This window comes from Leptinotarsa decemlineata, unplaced genomic scaffold (assembly GCF_025532065.1).
Source record: "Leptinotarsa decemlineata unplaced genomic scaffold, Ldec_3_MD MMD2_tig00000010_RagTag_RagTag, whole genome shotgun sequence".
In the NCBI taxonomy this organism is placed as follows: Eukaryota; Metazoa; Arthropoda; class Insecta; order Coleoptera; family Chrysomelidae; genus Leptinotarsa; species Leptinotarsa decemlineata.
In genome coordinates, this window is record NW_027412538.1 from 8,146,496 (window position 1) to 8,171,269 (window position 24,774).

The 24,774-nt window shown below is 34.6% G+C and overlaps 1 protein-coding gene across 1 annotated transcript in view; it reads right to left on the minus strand.

Annotated features, from left to right (window-relative positions):
- singed (fascin domain-containing protein singed) overlaps nucleotides 1–24,774 on the minus strand; it is a 78,923-nt gene that overhangs the window by 51,972 nt on the left and 2,177 nt on the right. Inside the window, 1 exon segment of the mRNA XM_023159863.2 lies at nucleotides 665–909. Within this exon segment, the coding sequence (XP_023015631.2) occupies nucleotides 665–884 (220 nt within the window). The 5' untranslated portion in view covers nucleotides 885–909.

The following is a 24,774-nucleotide window of genomic DNA, read 5'->3' on the forward strand; positions in this document are numbered from 1 at the left end:
TGACCAGTACCTTGGTTACCGAGGTGGAATCCGTTCAGCAAGAGGTCAACATTACTCCTGCTTCTACATAAGTAGTGAATATATGAATCTGACTCTTCAGTATTGAGAAATTCGGCCTAAACCATCTAACCTTTACTATTCTCAGAGTAGGAGGGTTAAGTCGGAAACTGAGGGATTCATCATTGCCACTAGGTATTGACCCAATCATAATTGCATGACAGATATGAAGGTTCCAGAGATCAGTCGGTTTAACGACCAAAGCACTCTAGAAGCAAACCAAATTCGCATGTTTCTGGGGAGCTGGTTATCATCCAGGGTAGCATAGTCAAAAATATAAGGATATGTAATACTTGTTAGTAAGATACCATACAAAGTCATCTATAGAAGTCCAATTAAACATTTGTGGCATCGGACAGGTAATCCTACATTTAAAATGCTAAGCACACATACATATAAGATCACCGGTGATGGAACTACAACCAACTATATGCTCGACATGCAAGTCCTGCATAAAATACACAAAAAGTGGTTTATCCTGCACATCTGCAGAGTAAACCCTTACATACGGGCTTCGGACTGGCTGAATCTTAATACAATGGAGTACTTAGTCGGAATTGCATAGATCTGTACAGATGACTAATTTTATTTCCGAAAAGGTACTCACTGTCTCCTGCGTTACTTGTATCAGGCTCCAAAGTCCAAATCTGTTTCTTTTTCAAAGAAGTTCCATTCGCGTTTATTTTGAATCCGAAGGTCTCTGCGGTGAGATATCGAAATTTAGAATTGATCAGACCGATTGTCCAGCAACCTTTCTGTTGATTTTGCGTAATAATATCTCCACAGCCGTTCAATTCACCACCATTCGTATGATCCGTTCCGTTCATAATTGCAGAAACTCCTTTGGCAGATCTGAAACAAAAGAACATTTTGTTTGAAAAAATTCCTTTCGGCAGGATCTACAGAATGAGATTTCGAAATGTTAAGGCGGATTTCCACCGAAAGGACAAAACAGCAACTGTCTCGATTTCGATAAAACAAAAAACTTGAGTTGTCAAAATAAGAAACACTTTGAATATTTTGTGTCGCGGGCGACTGTTTTTGTCAAAATCGAAATGTCCCGTCGGCAGGCGGAAAAATCAAATGGTTTTGGGGTTTTGAATATGTTTTTGTACACAGAGTTCGCTATGTGGAAACGGTTTTGTTAGAATGTAATAATTCAAACATAAGTTTTCAGCTTCTTATTTTTCAAAACAACTTTACATGATAACAAACGAATTTTTGAGTTTATTATAAGAATTATAAACAATTATACACTTTCTATATACGTCTTGAAGATTTGACATTATTTTTCAATGGTAGAAGCAGTCTAATCATTTATTTTTAAAAAACCTGTCGATCCATCAACCTGCTGACGCCTCCTTAGTACGACAGTCCTAGTAGTCGAAACTAGTGCGAGATAAGGATTAAGGAGTTTTTATATTTTATCGTGCAATTTTTAGCACGGGTACGTGCTAACCGATCAGCCATCGTCCCTCCTCATACCTCTACAGTGGGCACAGTTTTTGAAATTCAATTTCGAAATAGTTTATAAAATAAATATTTTATATTGTCCTTGTAGACGGCCTTGAAAACAAAGTGTGTTGAACAAAATCCCCCAGAAGATCTTAAATTAGAAATCAAGGCAAATGACCCTCGCACAGCTTTATAAATCATTTGCTTTATAATTTGTTCTATTTTTAGCGTGATTAAGCCAGAGAAGTATTTCTAAATCTTGCGAGCTCCGACTACTTTGGAATACACAATTGGGTGAAGACTAAAAATGTATTTTCCTGATTGATTCGGCCGTTACTCGATGAATAGTGTGGAGATCAAAACTGAGGTGTAGTTTACAACAAATGTATTTTGAGTAATTTTTCTATATAAATTGTTTTCATCCGCGAATTTTTTGGGTTTTCCTCGATTTCCAAACTGCAAAATGTTTTAGAATTAGTATATACTAGCTGTTGATGTAACTCCCTTCCCAAGAATTCAGTTTTCAGTTTTTCAGATTTCTCAGATTTTCAAAAATGTTCCCATGTACAGCAAATCAAATCTAGAAAAAGTAGGTCCCTACTAAAGTTGCCCAGCCCCAGGCATCCGGCTAACCTTGCGGTGTTAACTGGCCGAGGTGTATCAGGAATAAATTTGGGAGGGTCAAGACATTATTAGATCAGTCTTTGGGCTATCGACTCAACGTAACCGTTGGGACATTTCCAGGACATCGAAACCTTTTATCCATATCCTGCGGACGTCCCTCATCCTAGGGTGCGGTTCATCAGTTAGGTTCCGTGGTCCTTAATTATTAGCTCAGTTCACTCTGTAGGCCTTGGTTAGGAAATTAATTTCGCGATCCAAAAGTGAACTTAAAGTTTTAGCTTTCCGTGAATCCTCCCCTCTGCTTATCTCCAAGTCAGAATTTTTGAAAATCGAAAATGCAGACTAGGGCCATCCTATCCTTTCCAGGAAGGTGAACAGGTCACTAGGAGACATCTCTTTACTGTCGTTGCGTGGCTTCAACCTTCTTGTGGTTCCCTCCGTGGAGGTGCACAAGTGAGGGGGCTTTCCTGCAGGGGCAGCCGGTTCCTTGCCTTTATTCAAGGCACCGCCTTAGATTGAGGTGAGCACTTCTGTCCAGACTCGGGATTGGTTTTTGTTTTTGTTGTTTCTGTTGTTTCATTCATGTGTGTTCCCACGAGTAGCAAGGGAAGAGTTGATCACCTCTGGCAGAGCCCTGCATTATCAGAGGTAGGTTGATTACAATGAGGTTTCGCCCAGTTCCCCAAGGGGATCGTTAGTGACCGCATATCATCCTGCGGCCATTCACTACTAATTTTCATCAGGAAGTACAATCGGGAAGAGAAATTTATCCTGAATAAATTGGTCAAGTGCTGACAACTTCACATATACCAGTGAATCAGGAACCCAATTTCTTCCGTTTGTGCAGCTGGAAAATAATTGAAAGATTAGGAGATAATAAGATATAATTGCAATCAATACGTACGTACATTTTCATCAAGATTATATTCATACAATATTTTCGAAGATTGGTTAACTAAAGAATACAATATGATATTTCGCCTACTGTTGATTGGGGGTTTTCGTCAGGAAGTGTATCGATTCCGGATAGATTACCACCTTCATGCTCTGCAACGTCATCCCCATATTGCAAATCATAATGAAAATCAATAATACACGATGATGTCTGTCAAGGGTTCATTTGACATAAAATCTTCCATTGCTCGAAAGAAAACTGCTCAAAAAATCGTCGTAATATTGCATGACATCGTTGAAATTGAAAGTAACATTTTTATCTGCTACGTAATCTTTCAAGTGATATGGTAGAGTTTAGCCATCTTGCCATCTGACCTGAAAGACCACTCACCATACAAACTAATCGGCATCGTTAAGAAGCTGGGTTTATTTGGTCGAGTTTCAATAGGTATGGGCCAACCCTTCCGGGTTGCGGTGGACGGTTGAATAAACCCACTCACTTTGGACCTAACCTAACCGATATGGCGGTAATCGTACAACACGATTTGCTGCCAAAAAGTGACTCTCGTGTCTAGAGGTCCGAATTTGCTATTCCTACTCGACCTAGCCTATTCTACTACTTAGAATTCTATTCCACTACCTAGAATTCTATTTTAAGTGGTCGAATAGGCTGGCGTTTTATCAGTACTTTCCTAATAACTCTTCACTTTTTTCCATCGAAATCCAAGTTTATGAATTTCTTTTCGCAAGGTCTCCTTGCTAACCTAATATAGTCAATATCTCGGATAATAGTTTTATGAATTTTCCTAAGCGTAGGAACTCGTTTCTATTTGATATGGAAATGAAATTAATCAGCATCAACCATCACAATTCTAGAATTTTTGATACAACTCTTGTTGTTTGCAGTTGAAAATGTTTTTTTCTTACCAATTTCTATTTTTTCATCTCTGATTTGACTTTTCGTTTGCACGGATAATCCTTTGATCTCAGCTACTCGTTCTTGAACCTTCAAAGTTGAAATATAATATCGTTTACAATTACATTTATTATTATTATTAGATTTGAAAGGGTTATATTTTTAGGAGTGATTAATTTTTTGGGAAAGAAAGTTTTTGGCTTTCTACTACTCCATCTTAACTCCGCAACAGGAATTCTTATTCGTTCTGCCGTTGCTTCCGCTTGCATAAATCTCAATACGTTGTTCACAATTTCTCTGCTTTGTCCACTAAGAACCTTGTTTTACAGTTTAGTTTTCGAATATATTTTCAAAGACAACAAATAACTCACATTTCAACACACAGAATAATTTATCCAATCACAGCACTAACAAGATGTTCGCTACACAAGTTCCTCGATGTTAATGAGCTCTCGTCCCACTTCGCCGGCTAATCCACTGAACATACAATATTCAGAGCCACAACCAGATTTGCCAAGCTTTTCTGTACTTTACGTTTGTTGTAGTCTGGTAAGAAGCTGTAACACACTGAGCAGCAAGACCTACTCAATATAAGCAATCCTTCTTGAATATTTTACTATGGATGCGAATTGAAAAACATTTTTCATCGATTATAACCCATGAATACGAATTACCTATAATTTTGTTGCTACTAATTGAATGTTCTTCTAAAGGGTCGGTAAGAGGCTCTCGAAAATTTCTAGTGGCTTGGGCTATTATTGAAAGAATGCAGCTGGAATCTTAATACCATTTCTCAGATACCCACATTTGAACATAAACATAACAGAATGCGCTCCTGTAACGTTTTCTTTCCACGCTTTATGGAAATATATGATTACAATCTCAATTTCAATGATTACACCCGATAATGAATCTGAAAGTGTCCAGTTCATCATATATTTAACATTCATAACTGTATGTTCAATCTATTTAACGGATATTTACCAAACAATAGTCACACCATGTGATTTTCACGGATCTGAAACTTTCTTAATTATAGTCAAATATAGGAAGAACTAATTAAGGTATTATTACAAACTATAATGATTCAAGCTTCAGTACGTACAAGCAACCGTAACAATTTGAACAATGGTGTGTGTATCTTTTGAAGATTTCGAGAAGATCAAGGTAGTTTCTTCAATATTATGTATTTTAAAAAGTTTTAAAATATATTTACCAAAATATAGAGTTGACATGAAGCAGAAAAAGTACTTAAATATCCCGAAATATCCCAAAAAAGCTTAAAAAAACATTAACCGAAATATAGAGTTGATATGAAACATAAAAAATACTCAAATACCAAAAAAATATTTTAAAAAAATATTAACCAAAATACAGAGTAGACATACAGCAGAAAAAATACTTAAATATCCGAAAATATCCCAAAAAGCTTTAAAAATATTAACCGAAATATAGAGTTGACATGAAACAGAAAAAATACTCAAATACCCCAAAAAGATTTTAAAAAATATTAACCAAAATATAGAGGAGACATGAAGCAAAAAAAAATACTCGAATACCCCAAAAAGATTTTAAAAAATATTAACCAAAATACAGAGAAGACACGAAGCAGAAAAAATACATAAATATCCGGAAATATCCCAAAAAGCTTTAAAAAAATATTAACCGAAATATAGAGTTGACATGAAATAGAAAAAATACACAAATACCCCAAAAAAATTTAAAAAAATTATAACCAAAATATAGAGGAGACATGAAGCCAAAAAGATACTCAAATATCCCAAAAAGCTTTATAAAAATATTAACCAAAATGTAGAGTTGAAATGAAGCAGAAAAATACTCACATTCCAAAAAGATTTTTTTTAAATATTAACCGAAATATAGAGTAGACATGGAGCAGAAAAAATACTTAAATATCCAGAAATATCCCAAAAAGCTTAAAAAATTATAACCAAAATATTGAGTTGACATGAAACAGAAAAAATACTCAAATACCCCAAAAAGATTTTTAAAAATATTATCCAAAATATAGAGTAGACATGAAGCATACAAAATACTCAAATATCCCGAAATATCCCAAAAAACTTTAAAAAAATTAATAACCAAAATATAGAGTTGACATGAAACAGATAAATACTCAAATACCTCAAAAAGATTTTTTTAAATATTAACCAAAATATAAAGGAGACATGAAGCCAAAGAAATACTCAAATATCCCAGAAAGCTTTACAAAAAATATAAACCAAAATATAGAGTTGACATGAAACAGAAAAAATACTCAAATATCCCAAAATGATTTTAAAAAATATTAACCAAAAAATTGCATGTCATAAGTCAACCGATATGCCGACATCCTCAGCAACCATAACAATTTTCTTCACTTTCTCAACATTTTCATCGGTTGTTGATGTGCTTGGGCGTCCATGGCGAGCATGATCATTGAAATCTTCTCGACCTTCTGTGTAAACACTTGTAAACAATTTTCTTACTCCAGAGTAGAATCAGCGTATGTCGCTGTCAACAATTCAAGTGTTTTTGAGGACTTAAAAACGCTAATCGAATGTAGGTAGCCCGCGAAATTCAAACGTTCACCTTATTTTTTGACCAAACCTCGTATAAGTTGAATCCCCTTAAAATAAAATAGACATCATTGTTCAGTTCATGGATTTTACTCGCCTTTTAGCGGAAACACTCACACAAACACATCCGGAGATAACTGGTTTCTATTTATACCTACATCGTAGAAACTGAAACGAAAGAAAGGGTGGTTGAACATTTGCCTATACAAGTTGAAAGCTTGCCCATTCTTTTGGAAAACAATTTATATATTCATTAATCAATTCTTAAAAATGAATTATTCCCTAATCTTTTTCAAAACTAAGTTGGTTAAATTCAGTTATTCGTGATTATTTGGAAAACTGTCCCTTGAATTGTTTGATGGATTTTGATATCATTCCCGTCCACAAATATTGATAGGAGAAAAAGCTCTGAGACACATTCCTCAAGCTTCGCACAACTTTGAGGTTGGCATCGAGCTTATAGGAAATCAGGTGACTTCCAGAGTTCTTACAGCCTTGCATTCATACAGGAAGCAACATGGATGTGTACTTCTTCCTCCATGCAAAAATAAGGTGAACCCGGCCCGCATCGGGCCCCCGGGCCGAATCACAATGTGTCACAGAAAGAAGCGCCTGCCTAGCAAGTGAGAGAGTGTTAGTTAGGTACCTATTTACTTCTAGTAAATAACTCAATCGTAGACAGTAACGCCATCTTTTAGCAACAACCGAAAATACTCTATTATTTTTGTTGAGAACAATAAAATCTTCCACGCGCTTTGAATCTAGACTAGAACCTTTCTTATCGATATAAAAGGAGTGCGTCCGCGCGACGTGGGTCTGAGTTAGTTAGAGAAGCTATAGATTATACTGTACACGACCCCTCCCGATACAGAAGGCACCGATACTCTGTCGAATAAGGTCATCATGTCCTCCGTTAACGGACGAACAATCTTCTCATCTACTCACCCCGGCCAGGTAGGGGTTCAGCGTGAAGGACGCTACTGATGTCCGAGGACATTCATGCCACCATCTCAAACTCAATTGTGTCACATTTGTCCATATGGCAAGCCCCAGCCACAAGGGTACGGGAGCTAGGCTCCATCCTGACTTAATCGAAGAATATCGAGCACGTGGGTCTGTTGAGTCGAGTAATTGAAGCGATACGGTCGGAGAAGGATTCAAGTTGCAAAGTGGTTATTGTGAATTTGTTTGTGTCGTAAACAAACGCACAAAAACGTAAAGTTGCGAGTGAGTGCAGAGTTTTCAGTCTAAATGGGAAATTGCATAATTTTTCATAGAATGGAAAGGTAAACCACTGTGTTTGATTTGCAATCAAACAGTTGCTGTTTGTAAGGAGTTTAACTTGAAGACACTATGAGACGAATCATAAATCAAAATTCGATTGTTACATTAAAAAAACTAGAATTGTCAGCTTCAAAATCTGAACTTCAAGGTCAACAATCAATCTTTACTAAAGCTAATACTGAGAGCGAAAATGCGCTAAAATGAAGTTTTAATGTTGCATTAGAAATCGCGAAGAGATCAAAACCTTTCACTGATGGTGATATTATTAAAGACTGTATGTGAGCAACACCTAGACTCTGGGTGTTGCCTTAGCCACCGTATTCACCAGATTTGGCCCCTGCGATTTTTTCTATTCCCAAGATTGAAGAGACCCATGAAAGGACGGCATTTTGCAATGGTTGATGAGATAAAAACCTAATTGCTGTGATAGCTCAAGGACATACCAAAAAGTGCATATCAGAACTGCTTCCAGGACTGGAAAAACGCTGGCACAAGTTTATTATATCTGAGGGGAAATAATTTTTTGAGAATACTTTCTGTGTTTTTATATTTCTTCAATAAATGTTTTTGTTGATTCACCTGAAAAGAAGGATGCAATTTTAGGATCTTTCGTCTCTTATTGTCAACATCGCGAAAAGTTGACTATCTCCAGTGATATACTAGCCAGACAATACACTGCGCTTTGGAAGGCGAATGTATTGTACACCCTGTATAGCAAAACCAGTAGATGTGAAAACGTAATCATCCTTCAACAAACGGAATCCAGCGAATTTATTGAATCATTGTAATCGATAGAGCACGTCCATTACCACGACAATGATTGGAATTTCTAGCGAGTAAAAACGGCTTTGGATGGATTGATCCCAAGCATAGTAGGTAGTGGTACGGGCTAGGTCAATATTTCCCGTCTGTCGAGAATTCCTCATAGTTCACATAATTTCACTTCGCCTTCATCGAAAGTTACGATTGATTCGATTCGTAATTTCATACCAAGTAATTTACGATTAGGGTCAACAAAATCATTATCGAGCATGATATATTTAAACGCTTGAGACATGTTTCATCCACCTCTCTAAAATCATCCAACGATGAATAGAAATACCTACGAGGAAGTTCATGATTCAGATGAAATTATGGATGAAGAACCAATGCAGACTGGAATTAATATTGGAACGAAGAAGGTGATGGTCTTGAAGATTTCGAAAATCAACTAGTCTGTCGAATCTAACGGTGAAGAAATGCCATCAAAGAGAAAATAGTAATGGATAAGTGATTAAAATTCAAGATAATGTATTTGTCGATATGTCGGCCAGCGAAAAAAACACATGACATCACCACAAAAGGAATGCAGTCGGCAACCGCCGATTAAACTCTAGTCACAGTATTTCTGTATACAGTAGTTTCACTCAGCGTCGGTCCCTTTGATGTCGGTGTCCAGGAGTTTCATTTTTTATAATGATGACGTATTTGACACTAATGACATTTCTCCCTACAAGCTCAATCAAAGCGTGTATACACTGCTCAACATAACAACTATTCATATAAACTGCTCAAAAAAAAAACAGTCTATGAAAACCATGTTGGGCACCTGAGAAAATTGTACAAATGATAATTTTGCATTTGTGTAATATTGAAGTAACCCAGATCATTTGGGCAATGATGAACTAAGTTTCAAGTAGATTTTAAAAATTCATGGAATCGGCAGATGTTCATATTCGAATGTGACAAAATATATTTTCATTTCAACAAGAAAAAAGATAAGATAAAGAACGTGTTTTGTTATTCATGAACCATGGTACGAATCCATGCGAAATTTCTTTGTAGTGATTTTTGCGGCCAAATATAGCATATTCATTTATTGATTGGAGAATTCAAGATGGCGGACGAGTTTGCCGATTCGATTATATTAAGGACCAATTATTAAAAATATTCCTAATCGAATTCATCACTCAAGATTAAGGAATCTGTAGAGCCTATTCTTTCTGAATTATGTAGTTACTATTCAGGACTTGAAGAAGTAAAAAAGTAATTAAGTATGTAGTGTTCAATCATACAAAAATATTTTTTTTGTATGTATGTACTAACTATAAATGTATGCGAGAGTTTTCGGAGTCGGAAGTTATGAATTACTTACACTGTAAGATAATAGGTTGTTTTGCTGCTTCCAGCTTTTATACAAGTAAAAATTGATAATAAAATCACTGACAAGTCCAAGTCCATTATATATGTTTTCCGACAGAAAACAACTACTTCTTTAGCTAATAACTCGACATATATTGACAAATGTTGATATTTGAATCTATACAAGTCTAGATGTCTAATCAACCCCGAAAAGTTGCTGCGTAGATTAAAAACAGTTATTCTAAATGAAACATGTCCTATTAGTCAGCAACTTCTTATATAATGTAAATTTGACTATCAAAAATACCTTACGACTGTTAACCTTTCGGAATCCAAGTCGCCTCAGACATAATTGCAAAGATTCTCACTTTGAAGAAACAACTTTGCAAGAGCTCTCTAGGACAAATAGTGGGAATTCGCCTGATTCGAACAAGGAACCAACTGCGAACCGTTTTGAAGTGTTCCTCATCAGTGCAGACCATGCTATCACGGTTGTATACACACAGGGACTCGTTATTCCTCCTAGAGAGCTCTTGCACAGTACCATGGTTCATGAATAACAAAACTCGTTCTTCATCTTGTCTTTTTTCTTGTTGAAATTAAAGTATATTTTGTGACATCCGATCCCATGAATTTTTAAAATCTACTTGAAACATAGTTCATCATTGTCGAAATGATCTGGGTTACTTGAATATTACACAAATGCAAAATTATCATTTGTACAATTTTCTTAGGTGCCCAACATGGTTTTCATCGACTGTATTTTTTTGAGCAGTTTATATGAATATTTGTTATGTTGAGCAGTGTTTAAACGCTTTGATTGCGTGCCTGTCTTGAACTCGTCGTTTGCGCAGACCTGAGACTGCAACTCCTGGGTCTGCGTGTAGAAAATTCAAACCAAAAATCACCCGAAGTGGGATTACTGTATATAGTATACTGTGCTCTAGTTGAGTACCGAAACGACTATAGAATTCTAGAATGATCCTTACTGATATATAAGGCCGACTTCTCGTCCAAAGAGGGCAGTTGAGTTCAGAAAGTGAATCTAGCGGTTAAACAAGTAATTCAAATAGTGGAAATGAATTAAGCGTTAGTTGCTAAGTGTTGAAAATAAATTAGTTTGTGATAGTGAAATATTGTTAGAAATGAATTTGTTTGAGACAGTTAATCCTTTAAATTGTTACAATAACGAGATTAACGTTTTTAAAAATATTATAATTAATAACGTAATCAGAATGAAGTTCTAAGAATAATACGATTTAGATGTTTATTTATATTTTATGGATTTTAAGTGACATTAATGTAATTAGGATTCAATGAATATACTTTTTGACTGAATAAAATTGCAAAAATCACATTTTTTTGATGAAATTGTACATAATGATTTCGTTTTTTTGTATTTTCTCAGAACATTTACTATAGTAATGTATATTTTTTACACCATCAGAAAGTAGAGATTTCAAGGAACAAAAAGCACACCGACTTTTTGAAACAAGCTGATATTTTGACGCGAGAATTTTTGATTGAAAATTAGGGTGCTTTTTTGATATCAAGTCAAAATAAGGTGACAAAACAAATATTTCAAATCAAATAAATTACAGTGTATTTGGGACATAAATAATAAGTTTTCACCAAATTTCTTGAAAAAAAAATTTTTTTTGTTTTTTTTTGAAAAAGAAAGATAAAAAACCAAAAACATTGTTATTTGAATTTTTCACATAAATTTTGGGTTTTGTGAAAAAATTGTAAATACAAAAGTTGTAGATCTTTTTTTTACCTACAACTTTGCCTTTCAACTTTTTTCCCTAGGACTTGTAGATTTGCCGGAAATCGAGATAACTCACCCCCCCCCCACTTCTCGAACTCAGATCGCCCGTAATTTATTTTTCCTTTCATTTTTATCATATTCTACTTCTTTTCTAATGGGTTTCATTCTACTGTTTTTCTTTGTTTCAAAAATTATCGACCCTGAGTACTCAAAGCTGAATCAAAGGAAATGACTGAAAGGAGAGCGCAAGTTCACGGTCAGATGCCTAAATATATCCGATTCTTTTACAAAACAATTTCAAAGTCGCATTCCATAGTTATTTAGAGACATGAGAATGTTTACAAATTAACAAAGAAGTTGTTTATTGAATGGGGGAAACATTCAATACACATTTGCTTCAATCTGAACTCAAGTACATAATGGTGTATTGTGAGAATTCGTTTCAGATGACTGGAGTTTTGAATATACAAAGTGTTTGTGAAATTATATATACATGTAAGGAAAATAAATCCCTTTTTGAAAATACCCAAGTTAAAATGAATGACAGAATTAACGTCATTAAGGTTTCTTATTGAGGAGTTAACAAGATTTTACAAGAAAAAAACGGTATCCAGGATTTCAGATCATATTTCAATCATATTTTAGGGGCCGACCGTAACTAGAAAATTGGTTTTTATGTATCTTATCTACTTTATGATCAGTGTTTTATGTAGTAAGTCAATTTTACGAAAATTCTAAATCAAATATAAAAGAAGTGTGTCCAGTAAGTTTGTTTATTTATCTCAACTAGAATTGAGGTTAGTTGGTCCAAAAATCATCAATAAGGCAGTAGTTCTGAAAAATTGGTTTTACATTGAATACAATTTTCTAATAAATATTTATCAAAATATTTAAAAAACTAAAGAACATGCTTTTAAAGAAAATCGAACTAAAAAGTTAAAAATATTTTTTTAAATAAGCTTAAAACAATAACGAACGAAAAATACTATATTATTGGAAAAAAGCAAGGGGCGCGTGATATAGAAAAAATATGGCACAAAGCGCCTACGCTTTTTTCACAATAATACTAGTATTTTTCGTTCGTTATTGTTTTAAGCTTATTTAAAAAAAATATTTTGAACTTTTTAGTTCGATGTTCTTTAAAAGCGTGTTTTTTAGTTTCATAAACTATATTTATTTTATTTAAACTTGGGGATCAATCAGCCGTATATTGTTTAGAAAAATGACCATTGATATTTTCGTGCAGCGCCATCTGCCCGCGAATAGATTAAGCAATAATGTCGGTATTTCTGTCAGATACAGACCCCGAGCTTGAGAGTTACAAACATACATACATACATACAGGTGAAGCTAATATAAAGCGTGTAAAAACTGATGCACGGATCATCAAAATACTATAACTGATGCTTTTTCATTTTTGAATTTGGGACCACCAAATAATATTTCCAAAATGATTTATGGAATATATCGATAATATTTAGATAGAGGGTTAGACCAAAGTAAAACTAGTTAGTGAGTGAAAAAATTTTTCTGCGGCTTTTTTCTCGTCTCTCGTTCACGAACTAAGTTTGTTTGGAAGGAGATGATCTAATTGTCATCATTACACAACGACATCATTGATGAACGATTTGTGTTCACATCATTCATCAGGAAAAAACACCAACTATTTTCGATGTGGTTCTACCAGTGAGAAAGTTATCGAAGTGCTTGAAAAGATGGTAGTCGATTGGCTAGAGGTCTGGGAAGTATGGTGGGTAAAGCACAACTTTGACGCTCTATTCGTTTGATTTTCGGACGGTGATTTGTGAAATGTGCGGACGGGCGTTGTCGTAGCAGGATCGGAACTCAGCTGTTGACAATGTCGACTTCTGTTGACGCTTTTCGATACACTCGTCTCTTTCCTCACTCTGCTGTAATGATTTAGCCCGGTTGCCTTTTGAAACAACCTAATATGTATCATCCATGTTCATTACTTGGATTTCTGATAATCCCAAAGCATCTACTGAACACATTACCTAAACAGCTACAGCTAAAGCATCTGATGAAAAACATACCACAGTCTTGATTTTATGGGGCTTCAATAAGGCATTTAATACATTGAATCACGAACTGTAGTTCTTGAAGCTACGTTATTTTGGAATAGGTGTGAACTTCATAGGACGCTACATGTCTGGATAAAGTCAACAGGTCAAAATCGATAACAGTGTGTCGAAGGTAGGTGTATCAACAAGGGAGCCCAAGGGGTAGAATACTCGGTCCCCTGTTAGTTTCTGTCTATACAGTAGACTTTTCGAAATCTCTCGAGTTTTCAAAAAGTCATAAATACGTATTGCACATTGCTACTATATCCCTTAACAGAATGTGTCATTTCCATTCTTACAATTAAAAACACTATAAAATGAATCATTTTGGTTTTCGACATGTGTAAGGGTTCAAAACAAATTACTTATATCGTTCTAGCACCGCTTTCAACGCGTCTTAATGATTTTTCTGCAGGACACATGCATCCACACTAAAAGAATATCGGTCGCCGTCATAAGAATCGCACGTTAGAAAGTAAGACCTCGTGAAGGGGCGTCAGTTTGTTGACGGAAAACACATTTATTAAAGTCCATTTTGAGTAATGGGTGTGGCATAAACCTCTCAGAGAGAATGGTTCTATTCCTAATTAGCTGAGTTTTCCAAAAATGTGTATGTGAAGAAAGTGTGATAAATCTCTACAGAGTGTTTATTAAATATGCAGTGAAAAAGGGACTATTCCTTGGACTTTTCTAAGAATATTTTGTCCTTTAATGATTTTTGATACGAAAAAGAATTTTTACAATAACAATTTTGGTAATTTTGAAATTATTAACGTAGCCGAAATAAAAGTATAGCGTTTTACCCTGGACTTACCCAAATAATAAAAAATCTTAACAATTCCATTGGCACCTATCAATAACATTCCGATTACTACAAACGGCTGCAGACATTCAATTTGAATAGTATGTCTCTTAAGTGACCATTTGTATGTGTCAAAAAGGTTGAAACTGATGGAATTTGTCTATTTGACGTGCATTTTCTGTGTTTAATATTTAAAGTCTTGTTAGTGAATTCCTCTATCATGAATGGCTATAATAACGCAGAGATGGTTGGCAAGCACTTCATTTATGGACTTGCTTATGGCAATTCATTGGAAGCAAGGCGGTTGTAAAGTGAACGATTTCCTAAACGTCATCAGCCTAATAGAGAAACCTTCCAAAGTATACATCAACGACTTGGTGAAATGGGAACATTGAAGCGAGGAGGACCAGGAAGGCCAATAACAGTAAGAACGGTAGAAGTAGAAGAGAATGTGCTAGCCATGATAGAAGATCTAAGTACTCGAAAAATTGCAAAAGAACATTCTTAGAGACAATTTGTTGTACCCATACCATATACAAGTTCAGTCACTTCTTCCTGCAGATTTTCTTCCATGTATTGCATTCTGTCCACGGCACATTGGTTCAAATCTCTCAACTACTGATGCTTATTCTTTTTACCTATGAAGCCAGATTTTAAACAGACAGAACAGACTTACCGGCGACGTATACCCGTATACCCCCTCTTTTTGGAACAAACGCTACCTCAGTTTCTGGAAGATGGTTACAAGAAATGCAATGTGGTTTATGCATGATGGAGCGCCAGCGAAATTCAGCATATTGGTCGATGTGGACCTCACTTATGGCCTGCTTGATTACCGAACCTAAACCCCCTGGATTATTTCCTATGGGGCCACCTAAAGTTAGTCCAGTGGAAGATTGCTGGGTGTAACGCATTCATGAAAGATCCTGGTGTTTTTGAAAGAGTTCGGGAGTCATTTTCAACAGTTCTTGTAGATTAAGAAACATTACATTTTTGGTAACAACTTGTTATTGTCGAAATTGTTTTTCGCTACATATCTTTGAAACAAAGCGCCCTATGAGAAATCATCAAAGGTCAAAATATCCTTAGAATAGTCCAGGGAATAATCCCTTAAATTTATGCCGCATTTTTAATAAAGCCCCTGTATATTGGCGAGACTAGCATACTCCGTAAATCAATTAGTTCACATGAAAATAATCTATAACGGGAATTTAATTCTTATAACGTCCACTGGTGACGAAGTGTTGACAATGCAGAAGACATATAAACTGGTAAGTTGTATTGAACCGACAAAAACTAGATATTTGTTTACGTGAATACCTAAACCAATATAACGGGAACTAAGCCACAAGCGTTACACGATATCAACCATTCCATTCTGTCTAGTCTTGATATGTATTATCGTGGAGTATTGATACTCATATAATGAAGATGGAAAGAAAAGCTATGATACAAAGAGATAATGATAATACCTACACCATTAACGATAATCTGCATATTGAGATACGTTGAACAGTTGACATTTAATGTTCATTGCTACGAAGAACATAACAACAGATATGGAGATTTTTTTTCAAGATAAGCGCATCAACCACTAGCGCTACGTTACATTTCACATTACATGATTATTGTGTTCAAATTAAATGATACATATTGATATTTGTCAAGAATGACATGAGATTTTCAATACTGCAAGTGTCACTAAGAGTTTCTCGTAGTTCTTTCGGTATTCCGAATTATATTCTTGCTGCCTGATACTTGGGACAAATTTGAAGAACGTGTTTCACAGTTACTGCTGTATCACATATATCACAGATAGTTTGTTCCTCGCGTGATAAAAGAAAATCGTGCGAAAATTTGGTATGTCCAATACGAAGTCGACAGAGGATTACCTGGTGTTTTCTGGTTTTTGGTAGGTGTGTCCAGGGTTTAACGGATGGCTTTATTTCGTTTAGTTTCGAATTCGTCTGGAGCCATTCCCTCTGCCACTCGTTTATTATCATATTCTTGATGTATCTTTTCGTATCAGACAGTTATTTTGGTGATTATCCTTGACCTATGATCGTCTATCGCTTCTTTGGCTGCAATATCTGCCTTTTCATTACCAGCGATCCCAATATGCGATGGGACCCATAATAATATTACATTTTTCCCTAACTCTTCGATTCTATATAGTTCATTTTTTATTAGTAATATTATGGGATTATCTGTATATAACTATTGCGTACCCTTAATAGCACTCAAAGAGTCTGTTACAATTAGAAATCTATCAGCAGGATGATTTTTCAGAAATAATAATGCTTGTAATATTGCGAATAGTTCAGCTGTGTATATACATGTGGCTGGGGAAATAAATTAGTAAAAAGATAAAGATATCTAAATTATCATATAACATATTAATTCTCAACTATTAAAGTGAACGTAAATAAATATAGTTTGAGAAACCAAAAAACACGCTTTTAAAGAACATCGAACTAAAAAGTTAAAAATATTTTTTTAAATAAGCCCAAAACAATAACGAACAAAAAATACTAGTATTATTGTGAAAAAAGCGACGGTCACTTGATATACAAAAAATATGGCACAAAGCGCCCACCCTTCTTTCACAATAATAGTAGTATTTTTCGTTCTTTATTGTTTTAAGTTTATTTAAAAAAAAAATTCAACTTTTTAGTTCGATGTTCTTTACAAGCGTGTTTTTTAGTTTTTTAAACTATATTTATTTTTCATTTTTTAGTTTCGTATCCTATAAAAGCGTGTTTTTTAGTCTTTTTAAACTATATTCATTTTATCTAAACTTTGGGATCAATCAGCCGTATACTGTTTAGAAAAATGACCATTGATATTTTCCGATTCCGGAGAGGGAGCCTGAAAATCATCCAACAAAAGTCCAAGGCAGCAGGCGCGCAAAGGAGCGTTACACCAAAAAATGGTGACTTTTATAAGTAATTGATAAATAGTTATTGACGGTGTTTCAAAAAATCGCCAAAAATGAATGCAAATATTGCATATTCAAACGAAGTTCTTATGAAATTATATTAATACACGATCAGTATGATCAAATCATTGCCAGAACTTGTAGAAAATTAAACCAAATGTATCCTAAATTAACACCAATGAACGAGAGGAAGTTTGTAAGATCACAAAATAATTTCCTTGACTATGGCTCAAGGTTAGAAGCGCCTTCAACATTACCAAAACCTGTTACTTCAAATGAGGACAATACTGTTAACGTTTTGGCATATTTTAATGCATATCCAGAAGCTTCCATTCGCAGTGCAGAAAAAGATTTAGGTGTATCACATGCTTCAGTACAACGAATTTTGAAAAATCACGGAATGCATCCGTATAAATTTACCATAAATTTACCAAAGTTCAAGCTCTAAAAACAGAAGACTTCGAACGTAGAATGCATTTTTGTGAATCCCTTTTGATTCATACACAGGAAGATAGGGAATTTTTGTCAAAAATAATTTGGAGCGACGAATCAAAATTTACGAGGGATGGTATTTTCAATAGAAGGAATAAACATTTTTGGACTGATCATAATCCTCATGTTACAAAAAAAATGGGTTTTCAAGAAAAATTTGACCTGAATGTTTTATGTATTCTAAAGAACAATAAAATTAGCTTTTTTATTTATGAAGACACACTGAATGCAGAGGGATTTACTTTTTACCTAGAAATGATTTTTGGTACAGTTGTTCCCTGGAAACTTTGAGCCATAGTTGAAGAAATTATTTTGTAACCTTACAAACTTCCTCTCGTGTTAATTCAGGATACATTTAGTTGAATTTTTTACACGTTCTGACAATGATTTGATCACTTTGTTCATGTGTATAATAAATAATTTCATAAGAACTTCGTTTGAATAATCGATATTTGCATTCATTTTGGAAGATGATTTGAAACACCGTCGATAACTCTTTGTAAATTACTTATAAAAGTAATCGTACTGCTATAAGCTTGATAATTCCACTGCTACCTAAATCCAAATTCTAAAAAAAATAATGTTTCTAGAAGAAGCGATCTTGAAGCATTTTTCACCATTTTTCAATTTACTGAGTAATATACAGGGGGTTTCATTTGAAAAAATGAACTTTCGACTACTTTTATGCACAATGGAAATAATAGTAATTTTAGCACGCCCTGTATGATATGGAGTCGATTTCTTGGTGTTATTTGAATATTTCGAGTTTGTCCAAACTATCATCAAAATATCAACTTTTCATGAATTGAGAGTACTGATGTACTTAATTTCAATTAAGGCCATGTTTTGGACCATATTTAGCACAATTTATTTTTTATCTCGAAAACAGATAGATATAGGTATGGGACATTATTAACAAAAAAGTATTAAAATACTAGATCGATTCCAAAAATGTATTAATATACGGGGTGTTCCATTTAAAAAAATATAATTGCTAGGACTTTTTGATAGAAGTGGCAACGCCGCAATGCTGAAAATATTTTAGATCTATAGAACAGGTAAGGAAATGTGAGAGGTGAAATTTTCAGAAAAATCATGCTTTGCGTTTTCCAGAAACGTCTAACCTACCATCGACCGTGAGTCACGCTGTATATGAAGTAGGGAACTCAGTAAAGGGTAAACACAATCTTCAACTACGAAACTGGGTATATGGTCAGGATAGACAATTAATTTATTTTTCAGTTTTCGATAGTTATTGTTGGTAACTTATTTGTTCAGTTATCAAGTGTATTATATGAAGAAACATCAGATCTAATATAAACACTTTTGAAGAAGTTTGTAAATGCATTCATAATTGTAAGTTTGTGTAAGTTTGAGTTTCATCCTTCATCGGGAATTTTCGAGTTACCTCTTTTGTTCTGCATGAAATTCGGGACCATTGCTCAATGATCAAATAGATTTGAATTGTTTCCCTTCTTTAAATTCAGTTTGCAACGAAGAAATTGGCAATTAGGTAAAAATTTCATTGTATTGTGAATAGTTCAGGTTAAAATCAGGACACAGATTTTGTACGAACAGTATCGTGACGCCTGAAGATGCTATCTTATAGCGAAACATGTGTTACGGCTTTGTAAACTTCCAAGTGTGTTTTTTGAACACCTTGTAATGGATTTTCATCTAATATCGATCAGTTATATCATTGGAAACTTTTATGAATAGTTCTACCATAGGTAGGTAACTATAAAATGAGGAAGATTAATTTCTGAAAAATTGCGAAGTTAGGTTGATCACTCACCGGGAGGTGAAGGGTATGGGGAAGAGAAAGGGGAGGAAAAAATGGGAAAGATGAGAGAGTTATAGAAATGATTAAATGCGTGATTCAAAAGCATGAAACGTACAATGTACGGAATTTTTTCTAATGGAGTTTATAAAGTATCACCAAAAATTAATTCTTCTGGAACATTCAATGTGATTGTTTGAAATTTTTTTGAAACAAATCAAGTAATTAACTTGAATACCTCTATTTCCGGATTAATCTCAGACTCTTGTGTGAATGGTTTCATATTAGGGCACATAATCCGATTTTGAATAACTCTCACGAATGAAGAATAAATAAGTACTAATGAGGTAGCCAAAGCACGCCTGTAACGCTTGCGGATGGAGGTAAACGACACAACAACTGAAGTCACGATCGATAGTCAATGGCTCCTTCTCAGACAAAGATGTAACCATGTAAATTACAGGATGTCCGGATAATATAGGACCAATTCCGCTGGTCATCACCGAATTATCAATAATTGATCACGGATAAGTGTGAGGTTGGAAGAGGAAATTAGGGACGAGGACGAAGAAGATTTTAGTCGAATAATTCTCAACTGAAGCCAGGCTTCTGAAAACGAAAACGTTTGTTTTTTAACAATATCTCTGTTTTCTAGTGTTGGCTAGATACCTCTTGTTGAATGATAAATAGAGAGTCAATAATGATTGGAAATAGGATACCTAATAATAGTTTGAAGATAATAGAAACTTTACTCAAAGCGAATCGAATATATCTCTAACGAGGGTTACCTTTTATTTTATTTCGGGATTAGAGAACAAAAACAAATATTAATCATCAAAAATAACTTTATTGTTTTTCAAAATATTCCCCATGAAGATCTATACACTTTTGCATGCGTTTGAATCAATTGTCGAAGCACTTTTGCCACTCTGTTTGAGGTATCTCCCAAAACATGCATTCTGAACGCAACAACCGCTTCTTCAGGTGTCGAAATCGATCGGTGCCAAGTCAGGACTATACGGCAGATGACTCATCAAATCGATGTTTTGGGTGCTCAAAAATGCAGTTGTTTGAGCCGATGTGTGAGAGCTCGCATAGTTGTGGTGAAGAGTGATCCGTCTTCGGCGATTGGTTTTCCTGATTTCTTGAAAGACAACTGGCAAACAAATGGTTGTGTACCACTCAGAATTGACTGTTTTGCGTTGTTCTAGTGGTTGTTGTTCTAGTGGTTGCAGGCGACCATTTGCTTGGAAGTGCTTCGTGCGTGAACAACTTTTTTGGATTTGCCTCATCTTGAAACATCCATTGACAAATCGTGTGGGATCCAACGCGAATAAATTTTTTTGGCAGTCAAATGTTTATGCGATATTGAATGTATGCTGGTCCCACTAATGCCTAAGGTTGTCTCAATCTCACATATCAGTTCGCGCACAGCATCAATGGTTTTCGAAACAACTGATTTTGGACGACCTTCACGAAATTTGTCTTGGAATGAACCACGACCACGATTGAATTCACCATACCATCGATAAACACTGGTCCTTGATGGAGCTTCATCGCGAAAAATTGCACTGTTGCTGAGTTGATCCATCGTACGATAGCACGATATTTGTTGACTAGTTTCGGTCATTACACCATTTCAAAACTAACTATCGTGGAAAATAGACAAAAGTGTGTTTTTATAGTGTATCCTCATTTCAAGGGAAAAATACTTAATAATCCAATATCCTACTGTAACCTATGACGTTGGTGGTTCAAAAGAAGTCTCGAATTTGGTCCTGGACAAGAAAAAACTCAATGAGATGGACCACAACGAGAGATATCTTCAACAAAAAATCTACTAAAGAAGAAGTCATCGAAGAAATCAAAAGAAACAGAAACATCAGAACTGCCGATCTTGAAAAGTACACCAAAAGGGAGGAACCGTAATATCGAAGCACAGTTTATAAATATGTTTAAAATCTGTTTTTTCGGTAACCAGTTGTGATCAAGACTCATCCAGCCTGATGGAATGCCATTCATTGTTTTCAAAATGTGTTATCTAGAAGTGACGCTTGTTTTCTATAACTTAATCATAGTAAAAATCAACCAGTAAGTCCACCCCCACTACTTTCATTTACAATTCACAAAGTTATCGGTGACCTCGAAACGCAGTGCTAATATAAAAACGAAATTTAAGGTTATCATAGCATATTTTGTGGTAAATGACTACCAACTACAAAAACTAAAAACAAAAATAACAACAGCGAATAAACTTAATTCCGACCGTTTATTATAACTAATCCAATGCCCATAGCACCGTCGAATCCTTCGATACTACAGCACTGAACGCGTTGGGTGAGAATCTCATCCTAAGAGCGGTTGAAGGTCCCCGGCAACTCGGGCGGATCACGTGGTAAGAGAGCCTGCTAGTTGTATTCTACTGTGACTTAATCAAACTTTCAAAGCAGGCATCACCTGCATATCAGCCAGAGTCTAACCGAGATTAATGTTTTCTACAACTTAATCAAACTTTCAAAGCAGGTGCAGATCAGCTAGAGTCTAACCGAGATGAATAACACTCCCTAGAAATGGCATCAAATCAGCTACATTTTGTTTTCAAAATTTCCAATTTGTCACATATACAGATATTGAATTCTGGTAATATCCCAGAATGTGAAAACATACAGGTTGTTAGATTTGTGAAAACAAAGTTTATATAAAAACTGGCAAAACTGCGTTCTTCTAAATATTTTAAAGTATGTATATGAAAGTGATTCAATTGAAAGGGATATATTTTTAGGGGAGATTAAATTTTGGGAAAGGTTTTGGCTTTCTACTCCATTTTCATACTTTCACTCCTTTGCAAGATCTACACATCTTTGTATAGTTACTTTTTCAAATTGAATGTTTCCTTCCTTCCTTTGGAAGATTTCCGCTTTTTTGTATAAAATGGAGAAGTAGAAAGCCAAAACCTTCCCCAAAAAATCTCTTCTAAAAATATACCGACCTCTTTCAATTTAAACCAGATTCCTATGGCTGGGATTTAAGCGAATGATTGTAATCGATACAGGAGTAGATTCAACTAATTCGTGACGTAAAGTGCTATACATGTTCCATGTAAGTGAAATTTTTCTCATTCAATTCCATAATGAATGTTTAGAATAGAAACTGAATAGGAAAACGATACTTTTTTGTATAATTCAATGTTCCTATCAAAGTAATTCAATGTTTATATGGGCTATTTCTTCCAGCTTGTGTCTGAAAGTTACTTTTTTGCCTAATCTACACATCTTTGTATAGAGTTTATTTCGAGATTAATTGCTTCCTTTCTTTGGAAGTATAAAGCCAAAACCTTTCTTTGATACCTTGCAAAACACTTGGTATATCGCGCTATTCTAGGTTCAAGAACGGGCAGAATATCTCGTCTTCCACGTCAGAGACGGGAAATGTCCGACATTAACATAAAAACAATAGCCGTGTCGACCAAACTGTTAAGAATGGACAGGCTTTCTTTAATTCAAGTTATTGAACGTGCCGTGAAATAATTGTTCTACAGTATTAGTCAAGGGTATGAATATCTGAGAACAGTTCATAGATAGTTGATACCGTACTGTGTGTGGAAGTAAAAATTAACAAAGAAAAAGAGGAAATTTACCACTACACTTCGGGTGACTCTTTCAATGGAAAAATGTCATCAATATTTTTAAGAATCATCAAAAATTCCTAAGGATCAAGAAATGCATCCCCCTATGAATCACAGTTGTGGAAATTCAGCATAAAGCATCAAGTCAGCTTTAGCAAACGATAGTAAAGGAAGCAAATGATAGTAAAATAATATATATAGACCAGGGCGATGTCCTTCAAAAATGGTAAAAAGTAAAAAAAAATAATAGTAAGATGAAACCCATTATAGTCTATTTCAAAAGAGTGTAGAGTAATAAATCATGAAGTGTCATAAAATTTGCCTGAATTTCGTTGTCGTCCATGGGCGTAGGCAAATCTTAGGATTATTAAACTTAATAATTAAAGTAAATTAAAAATTACAGACATAGATAATAATAAAAGGCCATTTTTGGGAAGTAATTTGGTCTAAAACTAAGTACCTACATGTATTTAGGTAAGTAAAATTTCTTAAAAAAAGATTAAGATTAATTTTAGTGGTTCTTGTAAACTTATTTAATATGCAATTTGGGTTCATATACTTGAGCATGATTTCTCAAAAAAGGGTTAACACTTAGTTCCGAAGTTCACAGTTTTAGTATTGTTCAAGTGTCAAATTGTAATAACGTATCCAGTAAAGTTCTTGTCGTTTTTGTGAATAAATTGATTTAAAGTCCCCACAAGTGTTTCAATACGTAAAGTTCGTTCGTGTGTGTTTGTGAGTATTTCCCGATTTCGGTTCGTATATATTTTATTGTTACATTTTATATTTTTTTAATAACACTGTTCTGCTGTATTAAATTTTTATTTCCTTTAATATAATTTTTATAAATGCATATTCTTTTGGCAATTATCCCACTAGCGCGCCTCTGGCTCAGTATTTATCCGTCGATAACAATGGACAAATCCCTTAAAACAGGGTGATACCTACCTGCTCTTTATGAAACGACATAATTTTGCAATGCGGACTAGGGAAGTGACAGAATTTATTGACGGATCACCCTGTAGCGCTTTTGAATACTTAATGAGATTTTATTACTCTACACTCTTTTGAAAAAGACTATAGAAAAGGATGGGAATATGATAAAAATGAATGGAAATATAAATTACGGGCGATCTGAGTTCGGAAAGAGGGGGAGTGAGTTTTTGAGGGTGAAAAATGGTTCATCTCGATTTCCAGCAAAACTACAAGTGCTAAGGAAATAAGTTAAATGGCAAAGTTGTAGGTAATAAAAAGATTTACATTTTTTGTATTTCCTACAATTTTTTCACATAACCTCAAAATTCATGTGAAAAATTCAAATAACCAAGTTTTTGGTTTTTCATTTTTATCCTTTAAAA